The sequence below is a fragment of the Aplidium turbinatum genome, chromosome 3, assembly GCF_918807975.1.
Source record: "Aplidium turbinatum chromosome 3, kaAplTurb1.1, whole genome shotgun sequence".
Taxonomy (NCBI): Eukaryota; Metazoa; Chordata; class Ascidiacea; order Aplousobranchia; family Polyclinidae; genus Aplidium; species Aplidium turbinatum.
Genome location: NC_137474.1, coordinates 19,032,365 through 19,050,569, shown reverse-complemented (window position 1 = coordinate 19,050,569; position 18,205 = coordinate 19,032,365). Strand labels below are relative to the sequence as shown.

The 18,205-nt window shown below is 38.7% G+C and overlaps 1 protein-coding gene across 1 annotated transcript in view; it reads right to left on the bottom strand.

Moving 5' to 3' along the window:
- LOC145766031 (ADP-ribosylation factor-like protein 8B) overlaps nt 1–18,205 on the bottom strand; it is a 49,183-nt gene that overhangs the window by 5,565 nt on the left and 25,413 nt on the right. The window contains exon 4 of the mRNA XM_082577684.1: nt 3,713–3,806. Within this exon, the coding sequence (XP_082433810.1) occupies nt 3,713–3,806 (94 nt within the window). The remainder of the gene's footprint in view (nt 1–3,712; nt 3,807–18,205) is intronic.

Genomic DNA, 18,205 nt, shown 5'->3' with positions numbered 1-18,205 from the left:
TTATTTTATTGAGTTATGCAAGCATGTACTGTGAGTGAAAGGCATTTCATTTGTAAAAAGTAGTTTTGAGGTGAAATAAGCACGAATCTACCTTTTTTGCATCTTTTTTAAAAAAAAACAATAAAACCAAAAAAAACCCGGGTTTTTCTCAACCCTGGGCCAAGGTCACCCTCGAAACGCCAGAACTTCAAAATTGATAAAAGCAACCAGAGAAAAGGTGTGAAGAAATCCCAAGAGATCCATTCAAAAACTGGCAAAAGAGGCGAACGTGGCCTACGGATTATGGAACCATGTCCACAGTTCTCAAGAAGGATTTGAAGATCAGCCCATTCAAACACATGAACAGTTGCTAAATGTCAATACCATTGAGAAACGTCTCTCCAGAGCCAGAATTATGCTCTCAAGCATTGCCAAAACCTAAACAAAAGGTTTGACACGCTGCCAAACCTTGTGTTCAGCAATGAGAATAAATTTGATGTTCAGCATCATTTTAACAGTCAAAATGATTCGTGTTTGGTGACGTGGAAGCCCAGGTTGTCACTCGGAGACAAGGGGCGGCATCAGTGACGGTGTGGGCCGCAGTGAACGAATCAGGAAGGATTCCAATGATTTTTGTGGACCAAGGAGTGAAATTGAACTACGAAATTGATCTAAAGAAAACTACCGAAATCATATTCTTGAGGGGTCATTGTTGGCTTGGGCAAAGAAACACTTCCAAAAACGTAATTGGTCATTCCAACAACACTCTGCCCCTTCACATGGAGCCATACGCGCCGACTTCCGGGGGGGGGAGGGGCGGCGCCCCCTGTAAATTTATGGCTGAGGGGCAACAAAAATGGCTATTACAAGTGGTGTTTCAAAGGTAAAATACTTCGCGAGAGATTTAGATCATTTAAACGGACTTAAAGAATGCCGAAAGCGAAAAACAGCCTGCGTTGCTCTTGCCCGCAAAACAGCAGCTGATCGCATGGCTTTCTCTGGAACGTGAATTACTACAGTACTGAGATGCGCACAGCACGCACGCTCACAGTCACACTGCTTATCTTCCCGTGCGTGAGGAACAACTTCAAAGCCAAAACGCGTGGTAGCGAAAAAGCGAATGCGAGGTTGAATAATTAACTAACTATGATAACTCATTTCACGAGTTATCCATATGTCCGTTAGATTTTTTGTGACTTCAAACATGAAATCGATTTTAGCAAACTTTATCGAGTTGAAACTACGACACGCCGAACAATTACGTGAATGCAGCTTGGAAATCATACCGTATGGAATTTTGACAGTAGAGCGTAGAGTAACTTACGCTGCTGGAATTGTCACGTAACTATTCACTGCAGTATTACGTAAACCAGCTAAATTAGACGAGCTATTTTCAACAAGGTCTTCCCCCTGTGAGATCAATTATGAATTAACAGCATTGTTTTGTTCGCAATGTGTGAGAATTAAATCGAAAAACCGATAAAAGAAAAGGTGTTTAATGGTCTTGGTCGCAGATATTGCCTGCATTAACGACGTCTCTTACCGCTATTATCACCTAGCCAACCTAACATCATTGTTTTATGCGGCCGCTAAGGCTTGACATCGACTTCAACGATCATGGAATGTTACGTACCAGTAATAAGAACGATTATATCCTACACGCAAAAATAAAAAAAATGATCTCTTAAAACAGCTCTTTTTGCTGTTTTGTCTTGTGAGCTTTGCATATTGCTCAACAAGTCCATAAAGTTTGGAATTGACAAGAAATCATTAAATTTAAAAATTAAGTTTGAATCTTTGCAAATAAACGCATTCAAAACTTTTACTTCGGCTGACGTCATTTCACACTACGTACACTACATCGGCAATGATTTAGCCGCAGCAAAAGTGCGTTAATTTAGAAAACTGCCGAGCTGGGGACAACGGCTTGTCCCGTGTATAAGTTGAACCTGTCTTTTTGAGGTGAAAATCACTTGCAAAAATCGAAAAAAAAAATGAATCGGCTTGTTTTCCAACTGTTCCAATTATGAGCTAATAATATCAAAATTTTTACGACTAGGCGTACTGCATGCGTAAAACTAATCGTTTCAAGCAGCATTTCTAATAAATTCCATTTGCGACCTTGGTGTCAATATAAACAAGACGGTAAGCTTAACCAAAGACTATTTTAGCTGAGTAAAATAGCGTTATGGTTATGACGTCACCACCTTTCTCGCCCCACAAGTTTTTTTGAAAAGTCGGCGCCTATGCATGAAGCTTTTTTTGTTGTTTATTGTATCCAGGCTTACACCCGGTAGTTGAAGAATTAGATTAAGTGGACGGGAAGGCAAGGAAGCCAATCTTCGTGTCCACCTTCAGGCATGCCCTTAAGTGTCTTGCCAAAGACACAGCCGCATGCTCTTGAGCGGTGTCAAACCTGCGCCCTTTCGATTGCCAGCGCAAAACTGGCTTTCAGCCAATGTGCCATTCTTCATTTCCAAGAAAGAATAGCTTCCTTCATGCCCAAACCTGAACCCCTTAGACTTTGGCATCAGGTCTTACCTGTTGAGCAAGGTTTCGACCAAACACCACCAAAGTTTGGAAGCGCTGAAGGCTAATTTGAAAAAAAGAATGGACCAAAATACCTCAAAGAGATTTTCATCACTCTTGTAGGTCCTTTTCGAAACGTCTCCGACTTGTTATTGACGCAAATGGCGGACACATTGAGTAAAACTTGTTTTTTTCTAAATATTTATTTATTTGACAATAATATTATATGTTGATTAATCAAAAATTGTCTACCATTTGTTAAATACAGTTGTTTGAAGTTGTAACGTTAATTATTATTGATGACCCTGTATTATCTTAATGTGACAATATTCAAGTTAACGACCTCAAAACATAACAGCACAATTTTTAAAAATTGATATTGAGTAGCTGAAAACATGGAATACTTTTGAAACAATCATAAAAGAAACCAAGTCGATGATTTAAACGGTTCAGTGCAACAAACGGTAGGATGTCCTATTTTTGGGCGACTTTTTAAGAAAATAAGCTTAGGTCATATTCTGAATAGATTTTCAACGCTATTTTTTTTTCCTTTTTGGGGTCATCAGAAGGTGCCACTTAGCAATTTTTTGTGATTTTGGCCGTATCTCGAGAATGGTAAGATATAGAGAGCAGAAACTTTAACAAAATAACCGATACGGATAAAGTCGATTTCCTTCCTACATTCATTGTTAAGCGCAAACTGCCGACGAAACCGAGTTACAGTATTTAGATTTATTTCAATTCCACCAAAAAAAAAAATAGTATGAAACCGAAACGTAATGCTGCCTAATCTGATCTACGACCAATCGACTATATATGGCAATCACTGTGAAACGCAAAAAATGGCGAAATTACTGGTACCATTTCATACCTAAAATTTTTGTCAAAAACGTCAAAATTTCGGGAGCCTCGGGCTACCTCTAAACATTAACATTTTTCAAAAGTATTTTACACCAGATGTTTTTTAGCAAATGGAAGGTTTTTAGAAGGTAGTCCATAAGCAGGCCTGAAAAAAATAGGGAATCCGGGAATGAGATTCCCGGGAAATTTACAAAGTTGAACAAACTGAGAAAACGAGACACATTATAATAATAACGATAAAAGTTTGGCTTTCAAATAGTTGTAGTGTAGAACATAATGAACAACTTATGGCTAATGGTCGGTTACTTCAGTCTTAGATGTCACTAAGTAGCATTCTACCAACCGGGATTCCCTGAAGTTGGGGTTTCTCCAATAAGTTGTGAAGTTCATTTCTGGCAGCTTCTATCTTTTCCATGTCAGCCGAGTCGACCATAAACCTAAAAAGGAGTTGCTCAATTAGATCAATATCAGTACAGATTGAAGGTAGATGCTTCACGATGGTTGGAAGGAGGCTTTGATTAAAAAGAGCACAAAAGTATATTTCGAAAAATGATCTAAATTTAGTTTAACAAGCACACGACGCTGAAAGGCACTTTGATATTTATTGGAAACTGTTGTTCATGCACGTGAACCTCAACCTCTATTATTATTGCACGATGGAAAACGAGGCAATTGTCGCCAGTTTTATGGGTGACATCATGAACAACACGAACCTAACCAGAGACAGTCAATAGAAGTTGACTTAGTTACATCACAAATGCAAAATCCAGACACAAACACCCAACATAGGTTATCATTATTTTATGACAAGGTCTTCGTTTATGGAACCGAGAGGCTAAGCTTGAGTTCAATGGAAAACCACGCCACTCCGAGCCAAAGTACTTTCGGTAAAGGTAAGACAGGTTGTTTTTACGCACCCATTGCACCGCCATCACTCTGTGCCTCGATCTGTGATACTAATATGGCTGGTTGTCTCCAGTTGTAGAGAACTGTTCCTTGTCGATTCCAGCAGAGTACCGGCTTGGTGCCGTAGTACTCACCACAACAACATCGACAGTTTTATTTACGGTGCCTATGCATTGTGACCGAATATCAGCAATACCACTCTGCTGCCTCCCAAGTCTTGCAGCTATCCAAGATATGCGTTGTGAAGAATTCACTCTGTCCACAGTTGACGAGTGTTGGAGCCAACCAACCTTCTCAATTCCAAAGTCTATGCCGACTAACAAAATATCTCTGCAGCTAATTGTTGGATCATCATAAATGGAACAATAATAAAGAGTTAGACAACCAGGTCCATATCTGACACTGCGACTCAACCGGCCAACCGCTTCCACTTATATGAATTGCACTGACAAAGCTGCAGACTATTGACCATGAGAAAGTTGGCTGAACAAGCTCTTCTCACCAACCCTCATCTCCCTATCTGGCTATGCAACAAACAGTAAGCTATGCTTTAACATTTGGTGATCGTTCTCCCAAGAGAAAAAAGCTTAACCAAATCTAGTTTCAACCTCCAGGATTAATGAAATGTACAACGGGAGTAGGCTCCTCGTCCATTTCACTTCATTATGCACTAACTTAAGCAGCTCCTGCTCAGGCATATCAATCTTGTACAAACCATGGATGATTTTAAATCATCTTGTACAACAGATTTAAGAGGACACCTCCAATGAAATCCCAATATTCGCTGATGGCTGAGAAGCTTGCCTCAGACAAGCTAACTATTGTGGGAATTAATTACATAAATTTCTGAAAAGGGCATGAAAAGACGCATCTAAATATGCAAGTTGTTGCGATTCGCTGTTGCGACAGCGAGCAGTTGCGATTCGCTGACCATAACGGTGCAGCTTTCACGCCAGCCATTTAGACCATCCAATCAATTATATGTTTCTCGGCAGCCGGTTTGTAGCAAGAATTGAAATGGCTAGTGTGGAAGCTACAACGTTGTGGTTAGCGAATCGCAACTGCTCGCTGTACTAGTGAGTGCTCAACCTAATGCTGAAAGCCGGGAAGAACGCTCCTTTCTTCACAATGAGGTTGTCATCTTGGGCGCAACAAGACCATTTTGATTAGTTTAGTGAGGATTCGTAGTCCAATTCGTCGTTAATAAGCTGAACTATCGTAGGTCCAAATTTTTCAAAATTGCGTTTTTGATTGATTTGGTATCTTTATAGACTACAGTTTATTTTGTTAAAGGGATACTAAAGGAAAAACCTGACTTGGCGATTTTCCACGTTCTTTCTGTTTAACATGCTACCATAAAACGATTTTCAATAAAAATTTTGCCCCATTGCGCGCGTGCTTTTGTCAGAGCTTTCAAAACTAGATTGGGCTTGAGCAGCGAAGCGTGCGACTGTACAGTCTGCGTCACTAGAGACTAGCAATCAGCTGATCTCGCAATAATTGTTACGGTACTGCAGGCGATTTGACTGTAGGCTATGTATGTACATCAAAACATCAGACAGTTTGCTCAAAACATCAGATGTGGTAACGTGGCTTTTGTTATTGCTGTCTTTTGTGACGTATTCTCGAGCAGTGTTTGCACTTTTGGCTATTTTGAAAAAAATGAAAATAAATAAAACCTTGGACTTTGGGCCTTGCCAGCGCCATTGAAAACACATTTTTTCGGTAATTTTTCTTGAAATGTATTCTTGAATGTTCACTTTACGCATTTTAATGCTTAACTCCCGTTTGAAATTTTCATTTAGTAGGCCTTTAAAGCATCGTAACTCTATCTACTTTAGTTTTGATGATACAGAACGATGAACTATCGTAAATGGAAGTTACGATAATTTTGCAAAAAATAAAATGGGACTTACGATACTCTGCTCTGAAAGTTAACAATCCCTTTTCTTTTAGTTAATTTTTCTTTCAATCGTTTTTTGCATGTTGATGTTTAAAGCTTAGTTAGATTTCTTTCTATTTCGCATAGGCTACAACAATTTTGCTGTATTATTGTAACTACATTTCGACAATTTTTTTTTGTTAAACTATTGTATGTCCATATTCATTTTTCTAACGTTCAATTTTTGCAAAAAAGAATTACCTTTTTTTTTCAACAACCAAACTCTGAAAAATGTTTATTTTTTATGTTTTTCCGTTAGAGAACTTTTAGAAAGATCAAACAACGTACAGCAAACACAGCGTGAACTTTAAAATTCAATTTTTTCAAAACTGCATTTTTGGAGTTACGATAGTTCAGCTTATTAGCGACGAATTGCTTTCATTTTGAGCCTACTTACTCTGCCATGACATTGTTTAAGCATGTTGAGTTTATTACAACGAAAGGTGGAAATTAAATCACAAACTGATAGAACCAGCTTACTAAAAACAACCAAGTTACACACTAGGGTGGCTTGGTTTTGAAATTTTTTTTTTGATTCTCTCGGGGTAGTGGGGAAATGGTGCCAATGAGTGAGAAAAAACTCATGACAAAATTTGAGATTCGTAACAAATTGTCTTCAGCCCCCTCATGGGGCTCAAAAATCGAAAAATAGGGTCAAAAACGAAATTTTTCCAAACATATTTTTAGTTTGAGTAGATAGATACAATATCATATTGTTTAGATATATACAATTAACCTAAGAAAAAAAAATTGGAGTCATTTAAACTATTCCTTCAGCTTCCCCACAGCTTCTGAAAATTTCCATTTTGTTGAAAATTTCGCATTTTTGTGTGTGGTTTCATAACCACAAAACAACAAAAACGTCATTGCATTTCTCTTTACAGACCTGCCCTGAGCTGTTGCGTCATTTTTTAATGAAATTGGGTTAATTTGGTAGGAAAAAGTGACGTTTTTTATTTGAATTTACGTCACTGACGAAGTTTGTGGTTATGTAACCACAAACACAAAACAATGCAAAATTTTCAACAAAATGGAAATTTTCAGAAGCTGTGAGGAAGCTGAAGGAATAGTTCCAATGACTCCAATTTTTTTTTAGGTTAATTAGATATATCTAAACAATATTGCATCTACCCAAACAAAAAATATTTTTGGAAAAATTTCGGTTTTGACCCTATTTTTCGACTTTTGAGCCCCATGAGGGGGCTGAAGACAATTTGTTACGAATCTCAAATTTTGTCATGAGTTTTTTCTCACTCATTGGCACCCTTTTCCCACTACCCCGAGAGAATTAAAATAAAAAGTTTAAAAACGAGCCACCCTATTACGCAGGTTTTTTAAACATTTAGCAATGTAAGAACGATGCAAAATTATACATTTTTGCTGCCTGGGTAGTCTTGGCCCGGCAAAAGCTTTTCAACCAAACGACAAGCGCCTTTAGGTTGCACATTAGGCTACTTGTAGAATAGTTTTTGTACGACCACACAAATCACTTGGTTTACATTTTACATCTTATTATCAATTATGATAGCCTATTTGGAGAGTTTGCGCAAACACTTTATTAATTTTTCAGAAACCCCAATTATGATGTAATGTTTCTTCCCTTATACCTCCCCAGTCCTCAATTACGGTGGTCTTTCGAAAGTGGCCTTACTAAAACCTACTATTAGGACACAACCATGCGGTTGAGATTGGATTCTTGAATCTTTAATAAATTATGCCAATTGCAAGCTTTTTTTAATAGTTTTATGCAAATAAGGTAAAACTTAGCATTTGATATAATTCCTTGCAAATACCAAAACTGTTTCTTTTTTGTAACACCAAAGCATCAGCCAAAATATCGGTATCAGTATCGATATCGGCCTAAAAAAGGGATAGCAGTATCGGGATCGGCCAAAATATTGGTATTGGTACAATGGTACATCTCTAAAAAATATTAATATTTAGGGTTGGCCCAAGGCCACCGAAATTATGACTTTTTTGAGGAAAACTTAAGATTTCATATGCCATATTATGAAAAATATTGACACAAACATATAAGTGTTGGGGTACATTTTTTCATCAACATAATGAGAACTGTCATTTGGTGCAGAGCAACATTTTTAAATATTCATTTTTTCAAATTTGATCAAAATTTTTGACAATCTGGTTATTTTCAAACTTAGCTCTACCAGTACACTCTGTTATGCCGCAATTGTACACTGTACAGGTACAAGAGATGTAACTTCTTCTATCGAGTCTTCTAAAGTTTGTTGATACACCACAGATTGACACATTCTTCCGCAACGGAGTTGTACACTGACAGGTCCCACCTACTGCACCGGGTGGCACTGAATGTAACTGAATGAATGGAAGCTCAGAATGCAACAGTGGTTTGGAGCATTACAGTAGGAATGTGATGTCAATTTTAGTAGTAAGGTAAAAGGCTTTGAAGGTCTCTAGTATTAAACTGATGAAGGAGATCTGCCTGACCATCTGAGCTGCTACTATGCTGCGATGATCCTTTGTTCATTACTAGTTGGTCTGTCTGCACACAGACCAGACCAAATAAGGTAAAAGGCAGTATAGTAGGCTAGTCATTAGCACTTTTTTCCACTTCCAGATGTTTAAAGCAGCGCAGTTTATTTTCATTGCATTTCCCTGAAACTAAGAAACATCTGAAGAAAAGCACACCAATTGAGAGGTAGCAATATTAACGATGGAAAAGATTTTTGTGTTTGGAATGAAGGTGTGAACTTCAGTAAAGCAGAAAAAAATCTGATCTTTCTGCATTGTCACAAAAACCAACAAAAGAAGTGTTAACGCTTACAATATTAGCATTTAGCAAGTATTGACAGGAGCAATGATTTAGATAGGGCTACTGTGTGCATTGTGCAATTGTGCATAGTCAGTGAAATTGCTAAAAGCCTTTATACAACATTCAAGAGTTTATCTTAAGTAGGCTAGCCTACATCAAGCACAAGACGCAGCAGGCGTAGTTGTTAGGAAGAGTTTGCAAGGGAAGTTTTGATCAACGTTACTCCTAATGCACTTTTAACGTTACATTGGGATGGAAAACTTCTTCCTGATTTAACAGGAAATGACAAGGTTGAATGTCCTTCCATACTTGTGTCTTTTCAGGGAGAAGCACAGCCCAGTCAGTGCTGAAAGCTTCCATGCGGTACAGGAGAGGCTCAAACTCAAGCAATATATTTAATGCATTTAAAGAGTGGAACGCTGCAGAACATGTTGAAGCCAAGTGTTTTTGTACCCCAAGATCAAACACTAGTCGAATAGTCGATGGCAGTTGCTTCTGTTGAAGAAGTATAGCCATCATTATCTGCACCAGATATCCAGCTTTTCAAACGTTTTATAAACTCTTAGGAGTCTATTGATCAAGACAAATTTGAACAGATGAGGTACCAGCAAGTTGAATCAAGGACTAGTTTAATGATGAAGGACAGGTCGAGTTTTTGGGCACAGTAATGACGTTGCTGTTTCTCAGAGCTCATAGCTTGCCATTCATGGAAACTTTTAGAAGAGTTGGTAAGTCTTTCACTCTTTTTGATGGTTATGCCATGCCAAACGTTAAAGACCAGATCTTCTTCTTCTCTCGTTTGACTTGTAGCAGCTTAGATTGGCAATGCCTCCTCGTGCAGCCAAGATACGGTAGTTGGGTCCAGTTGTCGAATACCAGTGATTCCACTTGGGGGTCGTAAGATGGAACATTCGTGGAGTATGTGTTGCATTGTTTGTTCTACCGCTCCGCAGACACATATCGGCGAATTATGCAACCCCCACCTAAACAGATTAGCTCCAGTACAGCCAACGTCACATCTGATCCTGTTCAATGTGACCCATGCCTTTCTTGAGAGGTCTGCTCCAGGAGGGATGGAGAGTGCTGGCATAACTGAAAACTGGGGAGGGATATGTGGCAGCTCGTTCCATTCTTGGGCCCATGTTTCCATGCAGCTGAAGTTCTTATCCACAAGTTGTATAGCGTATCGATGGAATGGGCGCCTTGATGATAGGCGTTGAGGTCTGACTGGTCCATTTGTTTGGGAGTGACTGTGGAGAAGGTGTTGAGGATCGAGTCTCGCATGTAGAGCCAGTTTGTAAGAGGCTTCTTCCCTACGGACATGAGCAGGAGCAATGCCAGCCAAAGTTGGCAGATAAGCAGTAGGTGTGGGGCGGAGACAGCCAGTGATGATGCGCAAGGTGTCGTTAATGCATACATCCATCTTTTTTGTGTGTCTGCTGCGGTTCCACACAGCTGAGGCATATTCGGCTGAGCTGTAGACCAAGGCTAGTGCACTTGTACGCAAGGTTGATGCTCGGGCTCCCCATCCTGTTCCTGCTAGGCTTCTCAAGAGGTTATTTCGCGAGGTAACCTTGGCACGGAGTGACTCGATGTGGGGTCTGTAGGTCAACTGCCGGTCAAGTTTTACTCCAAGGTAAGTTGGGTTTGCAGTGTATGGTAAAGGATTTCCTTTTAGCGAGACAGACAGTTGACGCTGAGATTCCCGATTATTTAGATGGAAAGCAGAGATTGTTGTTTTCGACGCATTCAGTTTGAGCCTCCACTTGTCCAGATAGTCAGCCACCAGTTTCAGGTCAATTTCAAGTTTTCTTTCCACCTCATGCCAGTTCCTGTGAGCATATAGAAGAGCTAGATCATCCGCATAGCCATACTGTTGCGATGTAGTGCATGGGAGGTCACTTATATAGATATTAAATAGGAGTGGCGATAGTGTTGACCCTTGGGGGACGCCATTTTTCAGGCGGCGTGGTCTGCTGGGTTTTCCCTCGTTGGTATGCAGTATGAAGGTACGGTTCGAGATGGTCTCTACCAGAAACTTAACCATGTGTCGGTCAGGAATGAGCTGTAATAGCTTCATAGTAAGACCACGGTGCCACACAGTGTCATAGGCTGCTGTAAGATCCACTAGGACAACACCCACCTTCTCACGGGCTTCAAAACCACTTTCGATGTCATCAGTAAGCTTGACAACCTGGTCAGTTGTGCATCGGCCGCGTCGGAATCCAGCTTGTTCTTCTGGCAGCTTTGGGTCAACGATTGGTTCGAGTCTGCTCAGTAAGAGACGCTCAAGTAACTTGTATGGCACACAGAGCAGGGAAATGGGCCTGTAACTTTTAGGGTTATCAGCTGGCTTGTTGGGCTTTCTAATGGCTATGATGTTAGCTTTCCTCCAGATCTTTGGGAGGAGCAACTTCTTTAGGCAGAATGACATGAGCTGTCGCAGCCACTCTCGTGCGAGTGGTCCAATATGTTTAATTAGCTCTGGTGGGATTTTGTCTGGGCCTTGTGATTTGCCAGTTTTTAGGTGTTTGATGGCTGCGTCTAACTCAGAGATGTTAAAAGAGGTAGATAGGAAACAGCTTGAACTGGGTACCTTCCATAGTTGGTTGATTTCATTTTTCACTGCTCTGGCATGCGCTTTATCAGCTCCTTGATATTGGCCATTTGCGAGAAGTTGTTTCGCTATGGAGTTGGCCGTTATAGGGCATGGCTTTGGTTTCGTGGTCCTGCCTGTGAGGCGGTTGAGCGTTGACCAGGCTTTCCGACTTGAGTGGGTGAAGTCTATTCCAGCGACGGATTCCTCCCATCTATCTCTTTTTTTCCTGTTGATGCAGTCTGTTAAGTCAGTAGCGGCTGCCGCAGCTGTCAAGCCAGGTTCGGATGACATAAAAATATCATATTTTTGCTGACACTCGTTATCCCAGGTTGGGATAAAATTTCTCCTGCAGCTCCTTGGGATGGATAGCTTGGCTGCCTTGATGAGGTGTTGACAGAATTTTTTGTATGCTGCGTCCACTCCTACGGTGTTTGCTTCAGGAATCTGGTTACATTGCTGCTCTACAAGGTCGGTGTACTTTTCCCAGTCCGCTTTCCGGAAGTTCCATCTTGGGATGTATTTGGTTGGTACTGGTCGAATTGGGTTAGAAGGGACAATCAGTGAGGGTCGGTGTTGGGACCGAGGGAATTTCTCCAGTACAGCACGATGCGGGAGGATTCCGCCAAGCTTCACAAAGGCCAAATCGGGGTTAGATGTGGTACCCCATCTGGCAGAGCGGAAACTATCAGGTTGTTTTGGGTCGTGCAGAAGCTGAGCCTCTACGAGGGATGCCCAATCTTCCAAAACTGTCCCATCAGAGTTAGTGATGTTATAACCCCATTGAATGCTGTGGCAGTTGAAGTCGCCAGCGTACATGCATGGGGAACTGAAGTTCGGGATCGAATCGTTCAGAAATCTTGTCTGTGGTGACTTGTAGACGTTAACAACGCATACGCTCTCGATAGTAGTAGCGACCCACTCTATGTCTGAGTCACTATCATCAGAAGAGGACACATGTGACCAATTTGCAGCACTGTGCACAAACGTCGCAACTCCATGGATTTTACTAAGAGTGTAGGAGGCAAGTTGGAAGCCCGTTATCTTCAGGCGCGAAACATCCACACAGTGAGTTTCTTGGAGCAGGATGGCAGTCGGTTGCAAGGGTTCAATCAGGTGTTCTAAAAGACCAGATGAGAAAAGCTTTGTTGCAGCAAAGAAAGATACTGCATGATTGGAAAGCATGGAGAATGTGACATTGGTAATATTTTCTAATTACAAAACAAGGTTGCTGTTTCAAAAATTAAGACCTCAGATTCCTTTCTTCATCTTCCAGAAACTCAGTGGAAAAAAAGAAGAGATATTCAAATTGCCAGAATAATCTGCAGGTCAGCAGTTAGCACTGCCTTTCTACAAACGCTATATGGGGCAATTTGGGGCATGGGCGCTTAAGAAAAAATGAGGACCAGATCTTCTGCAAGCAATGCAAAAACTTTCCTTCGCCACTCAAAAACAATAAAATAATTTGGTGTAAATTGTAGAAATAGCTGATTTACTTCAACAATCAACATAGCTACAAAATTCAAATTTCAGAATAACCTTACTATGAAAGATTTTGCTATATTGTATATCGAGAATACATGAAACACAATAGCCTATCTAACTTGTTTGATTTGAATACTTGTATGTTGGTATCAATATTTTTTATAATACGGCCATTTCAAAGCTGAAGTTTTTGTCAAAAACGTCAAAATTTCGGGAGCCTTGGGCTACCTTTAAACATTATGATAGTATTTTTCAAAAGTATTTTACACCAGGTGTTTTTTACCACATGGAAGGTTTTTAGAGGGTAGCCCATAAAAATTTGCAAAAACATTTTTTAGCCCTTTAAGCCACCCTAATCACTATGCAGTGTGAACAGAAAGTCCTTAGACCAAGTTATACACGATTTATTAATAGAAAATAAATAAAATTTCATCAAAAATGTATCACAATGAGAGCTTACAATACTAGAAATAAATTGCTTTATTTATCTTCAACACCCTTCACTTGGATATATCTCTCTCAATTCTTTGTTGGAAGTTTTGATACGTAGCTCATTCTGGAGTATTTTGATCCATTCTGGCAGGAGTGATTGCTTCAGAGCATCAACACTTGGGTGAGCAACAGAACATGCCTTAGTCTCCAATAACAACACACAAAAGTCCATGGAATTCAAATCAGGCGATGAGGGAGGCCACATTTCCACCAGTCCTTAGTCTTTCTTCAGGTGTAGGATGGTGCACCATCTTGTTGGAATGTGAAGGGCTGATCTTTGTAGTGTTTTTCTTCATCTCTTTAAGGGCTGGAACCAAAATATTGTTGATGTAACAATCTGAATCGATTTTAACTCCTTGTTCCACGAAAATCAAAGGAGACTTCCAAGTTATGAAAATGGCAGCCTACACAGACAGAAGCCATTTTTGACTGCGGTAAACTGTTTTTGCAGAATTTCTAATATGCATACGAAGCCGAGCAACGTGATCAAGTTTAGCATCTTCAAGTTTATTACATTTACATAAACATAAAACTACGCAACAAATTAAGTATCGAACGTTTTCGACATCACAAGATGTCCTCTTCAGGAATAACATACAAATTAACTACATCTGAAAAAAATATACAATGGTTAACTAAATCTATAAACAGAAAAGGACAAAAAACTGGACAGTACTTCTGACTAGCTCAAACTCAACGATATAGGCTCCACGAGAATCAAAGGTAACTGCATCAAAAGGTGTTAAACAGGTCACATGATATGGTAAAAAGGCAAGGTGCGAAAAAACTAATTTTAAAATACAGAGAGCAAGAAAGACGAGCCGCAAGCATACAATTGTCTGTTTAAAAGTGGATTGTGACGTTTTATGTACAGGGCTTCCAAGATCTTAGTTTGATACTCAGACCTGCCTCTAGACATGATCTCAAACTGCTTGATAGAAACGTTATTTTGGCATTCTGTACATGAAAAAATGTGATCTTTAATTGCGCTTTTCTGTATAGAATTCAAATTCAGGTGTTCCCCAGCTCTAGTCGATAAATGTCTTGTTGACATACCGATGTATGTCAGGCTTGCATCACGCAAACAACTGAATTTATAAACGACATTAGAACATAAAGCAAAGGGCGTAGGCGACTTCAGCTGAAAATATCTGCCTACTTTGAACGTTCTATAAACAGGGTAAATGTCACAATCAAATTTCTTTTTGACAATTTTAGCTAGATTTTTTTTTAGATTTAGTTAACCATTGTATATTTTTTTCAGATGTAGTTAATTTGTATGTATGTTATTCCTGAAGAGTTGTGATGTCGAAAACGTTCGATACTTAATTTGTTGCGTAGTTTTATGTTTATGTAAATGTAATAAACTTGAAGATGCTAAACTTGATCACGTTGCTCGGCTTCGTATGCCTATGGTTCAACAAGACAAACTCTCTACCAAAGCTCAATCTCTAATATCTGCTGCAAACTTAGCATAAATTCTACCATTTTAGTTATGGAACTGAGCTTCAATTGTGAAGAGTTTTTCGTCTGAAAAAGTGATCTCTTGCCCTGCCCGGAATGGCCCGTTTCGGCGAGTCCCCTATTCGTCGAGTTATTGAAATTTTTAAAAGAAATTATCAGGCGATTTTTTGAAAGGTTATCATTGCCGTTTTTACATCGTTTTATACGTCCCTAAACGTTAAAATCGTGCAGAAAAAAATACAAATGAAATGTTTGAACTATATATTAAATTAAAATTCGTCATGTTTATGTCTGGGTCATTCCATGCCAAGCGTCCTAGACCTATCAGTTTGACCCTCTTTGATTTTGCTCAAACTTGGTCAAAATGTTATTTGGCATGATTTAGCCATGCATTACAAATTTTAGCTCAGTATCTATTTTAGTTTTGGAAATATGGTGCTTTAAAGTTTTTGGTACCCCCTAAACTTTTCCGCATTCGTTTTTTTGGACCATTTTCAATTAACCATATCTTTTTCTCAGAAGGTTGTATAAAGTTTATTTTTAGTAAAATGATTCACTTTTAGCTATATTACATAATTGCATTGTCAAAATGCAATTAATTTGCAGCATAATAGAGTAATCAAGCCTCAAAGTAGCTCTTTTCTTCACCAAAAACAAATTTTGTGCCATATTTGGAAGTCTGTAACTTTTTTATGAAAAGTAGGATGGTTATTATATTTATAATGTATGCTCTTTCCCTACCAGGCAACAACTTCACCAAGTTTGATAAGTAACATTATATTTATTAGAAAGTTACAATGAATGAAAATATGCACCCCAAGCAAAAAAGTCAAAATAACGCCATCTTATGGTATAAAAATACCCCCGTAGCAAGGTGTTTACAAAATAATCTTTTTAACCATTTGAAGAACATTACCTAAGGAACTTGTGTACAAAGTTTTGACTTTGTCACTCAACCATTTAAGCGGTTGAAGTGAAAGAGCAAAAAATAACTGTAGAGACAAAACTATTGCTCTGAGCCATTTGGAACTGTTTTTATTAGGGGCGTGAGACCAGAGGGGGGGTACCCAAAAAATAGTATATCCAATTTTATTTTGATAGATATACTAAATCTAGGCTGTATACCAAATTTTAGGTCAAAATATTGAAAAACCATTCATTAGGGGCAAAAAATGTGATTTTTGACCCCAGCGAGGGAATTTTTTTTATAAAAATTAATTTTGGATATAAAATCTGACACAGGTGAGGGAATCAGTTGATTTAAAAGTGTATTCCTACTCATTTTTCAGCAATGAATCCATTTTTGGTGGTTAAAATCATCTATCTCATGTAGAAAGTGATCAAAACTTGATTTTTCTTCCAAAAATACTGAAAAAATACCCCTGCAAACTGCAAACATTTTGGTGCAAGAAAAAGTGAAAAATCTCTTGAAATGGCCAAATGGTGCCATTTATGGTATACACGCGAGAATTTGAAAATTTGCTTCATTACATAGCACATAATTAACACATAATATATACACAGTATATTGAGCACAAGGATAGACTATAGTCAGTGTTGTGTCCCAGGGGTGGATGTTCTTCCCCAATGCATGTGGAAATTGAAGGGTTTGTATTTGACTCCTTCTTTGTTTGTTTATTATATTGGTGGGAGGAAATTGAGAGATTAGCAGGGGATTGTATCAGGTGTTTTGAGAAGAATATTCACCTCTGATGTGTCCCAATATTTCTATGTTGCCATAATGAATGTTTATTGTTTATGCATATCAGAATTATGTTCATATTTACTGATATTTAGATCAGCAATTGTGCATGATATTGATACACTTAGAAGGTAGGTTTTGCTTTGTTGAATAGAGCTTCGATTTCTTTGGCATTTTTCAAACAGAATTTGTTTGTTCTACCAAAGTCCCACTTTTCTGTAATAATAAGCCTTTTTTCATTTGTAAGGATCTGTTCTACATCAACTTTGTCATCAACTGGTTTTTCTGCATGTACCCGGTAAACATTCTTTTCAGAATCCTTTCTCACAAGATGTTCAATACTATAATCTACAAAAACATTCATTTGTAAGAACAGATCCTTACAAATGAAAAAAGGCTTATTATTACAGAAAAGTGGGACTTTGGTAGAACAAACAAATTCTGTTTGAAAAATGCCAAAGAAATCGAAGCTCTATTCAACAAAGCAAAACCTACCTTCTAAGTGTATCAATATCATGCACAATTGCTGATCTAAATATCAGTAAATATGAACATAATTCTAATACGCAATATGCATAAACAATAAACATTCATTATGGCAACATAGAAATATTGGGACACATCAGAGGTAAATATTTTTCTCAAAACACTTGATATAATCCCCTGCTAATCTCTCAATTTCCTCCCACCAATATAATAAACAAACAAAGAAGGAGTCAAATACAAACCCTTCAATTTCCACATGCATTGGGGAAGAACATCCACCCCTGGGACACAACACTGACTATAGTCTATCCTTGTGCTCAATATACTGTGTGTATTACTGTATATTGTATATGTTAACAGGGTTCGATCTTAGCGGTAGTCCGCTAGCCAATGGCTAGTGAAAATTTGCGCGGACTAGTAGAAATTTTGCAGTACTAGTCCGATTGGCTAGTGAAAATATTCGCCGGTGAAAAGTTTTGGTTTACAAAATGGCGATCGGCGACGTCACTCTGAAATACTGCAAACGAAGAAGGCGGCAAAGTCGGTCGACTGAGCACGTGACTACTTTTTTCTCGCATTTTCGCTAGACACGACGCGTGGTAGTAGTCAGCACAGAGTTGCAAATTTGGCTTTTTTGAAGCCAGATTTTGAGAATCTGGCTGTTTTTTAACTAGCTTAGCTTAATTTTTTTAAATAAAAAAAGCCAGAAAAATTAGGCTTTTTCTGGCTTTTTTTCATGTTTCATCGATTTTTTGTCAAATTAATCTAAAGCCAACATAATTTTCGCTTTTTTTGGCTTAATTTTATCTTTCGCGATTTTTTTTAGGAAAAAATTCGGTCTGCGTCAATTCGAGCAGTAATTTCTACCTTATATTTGGTTGTAGTGTCCGACCGAATTTCGTTTTGAAGCCGAAACTAGAAATTTTTTTTAGTTGCTTGTCTTTTCATTAACTATGTTTCTGCGTTGTC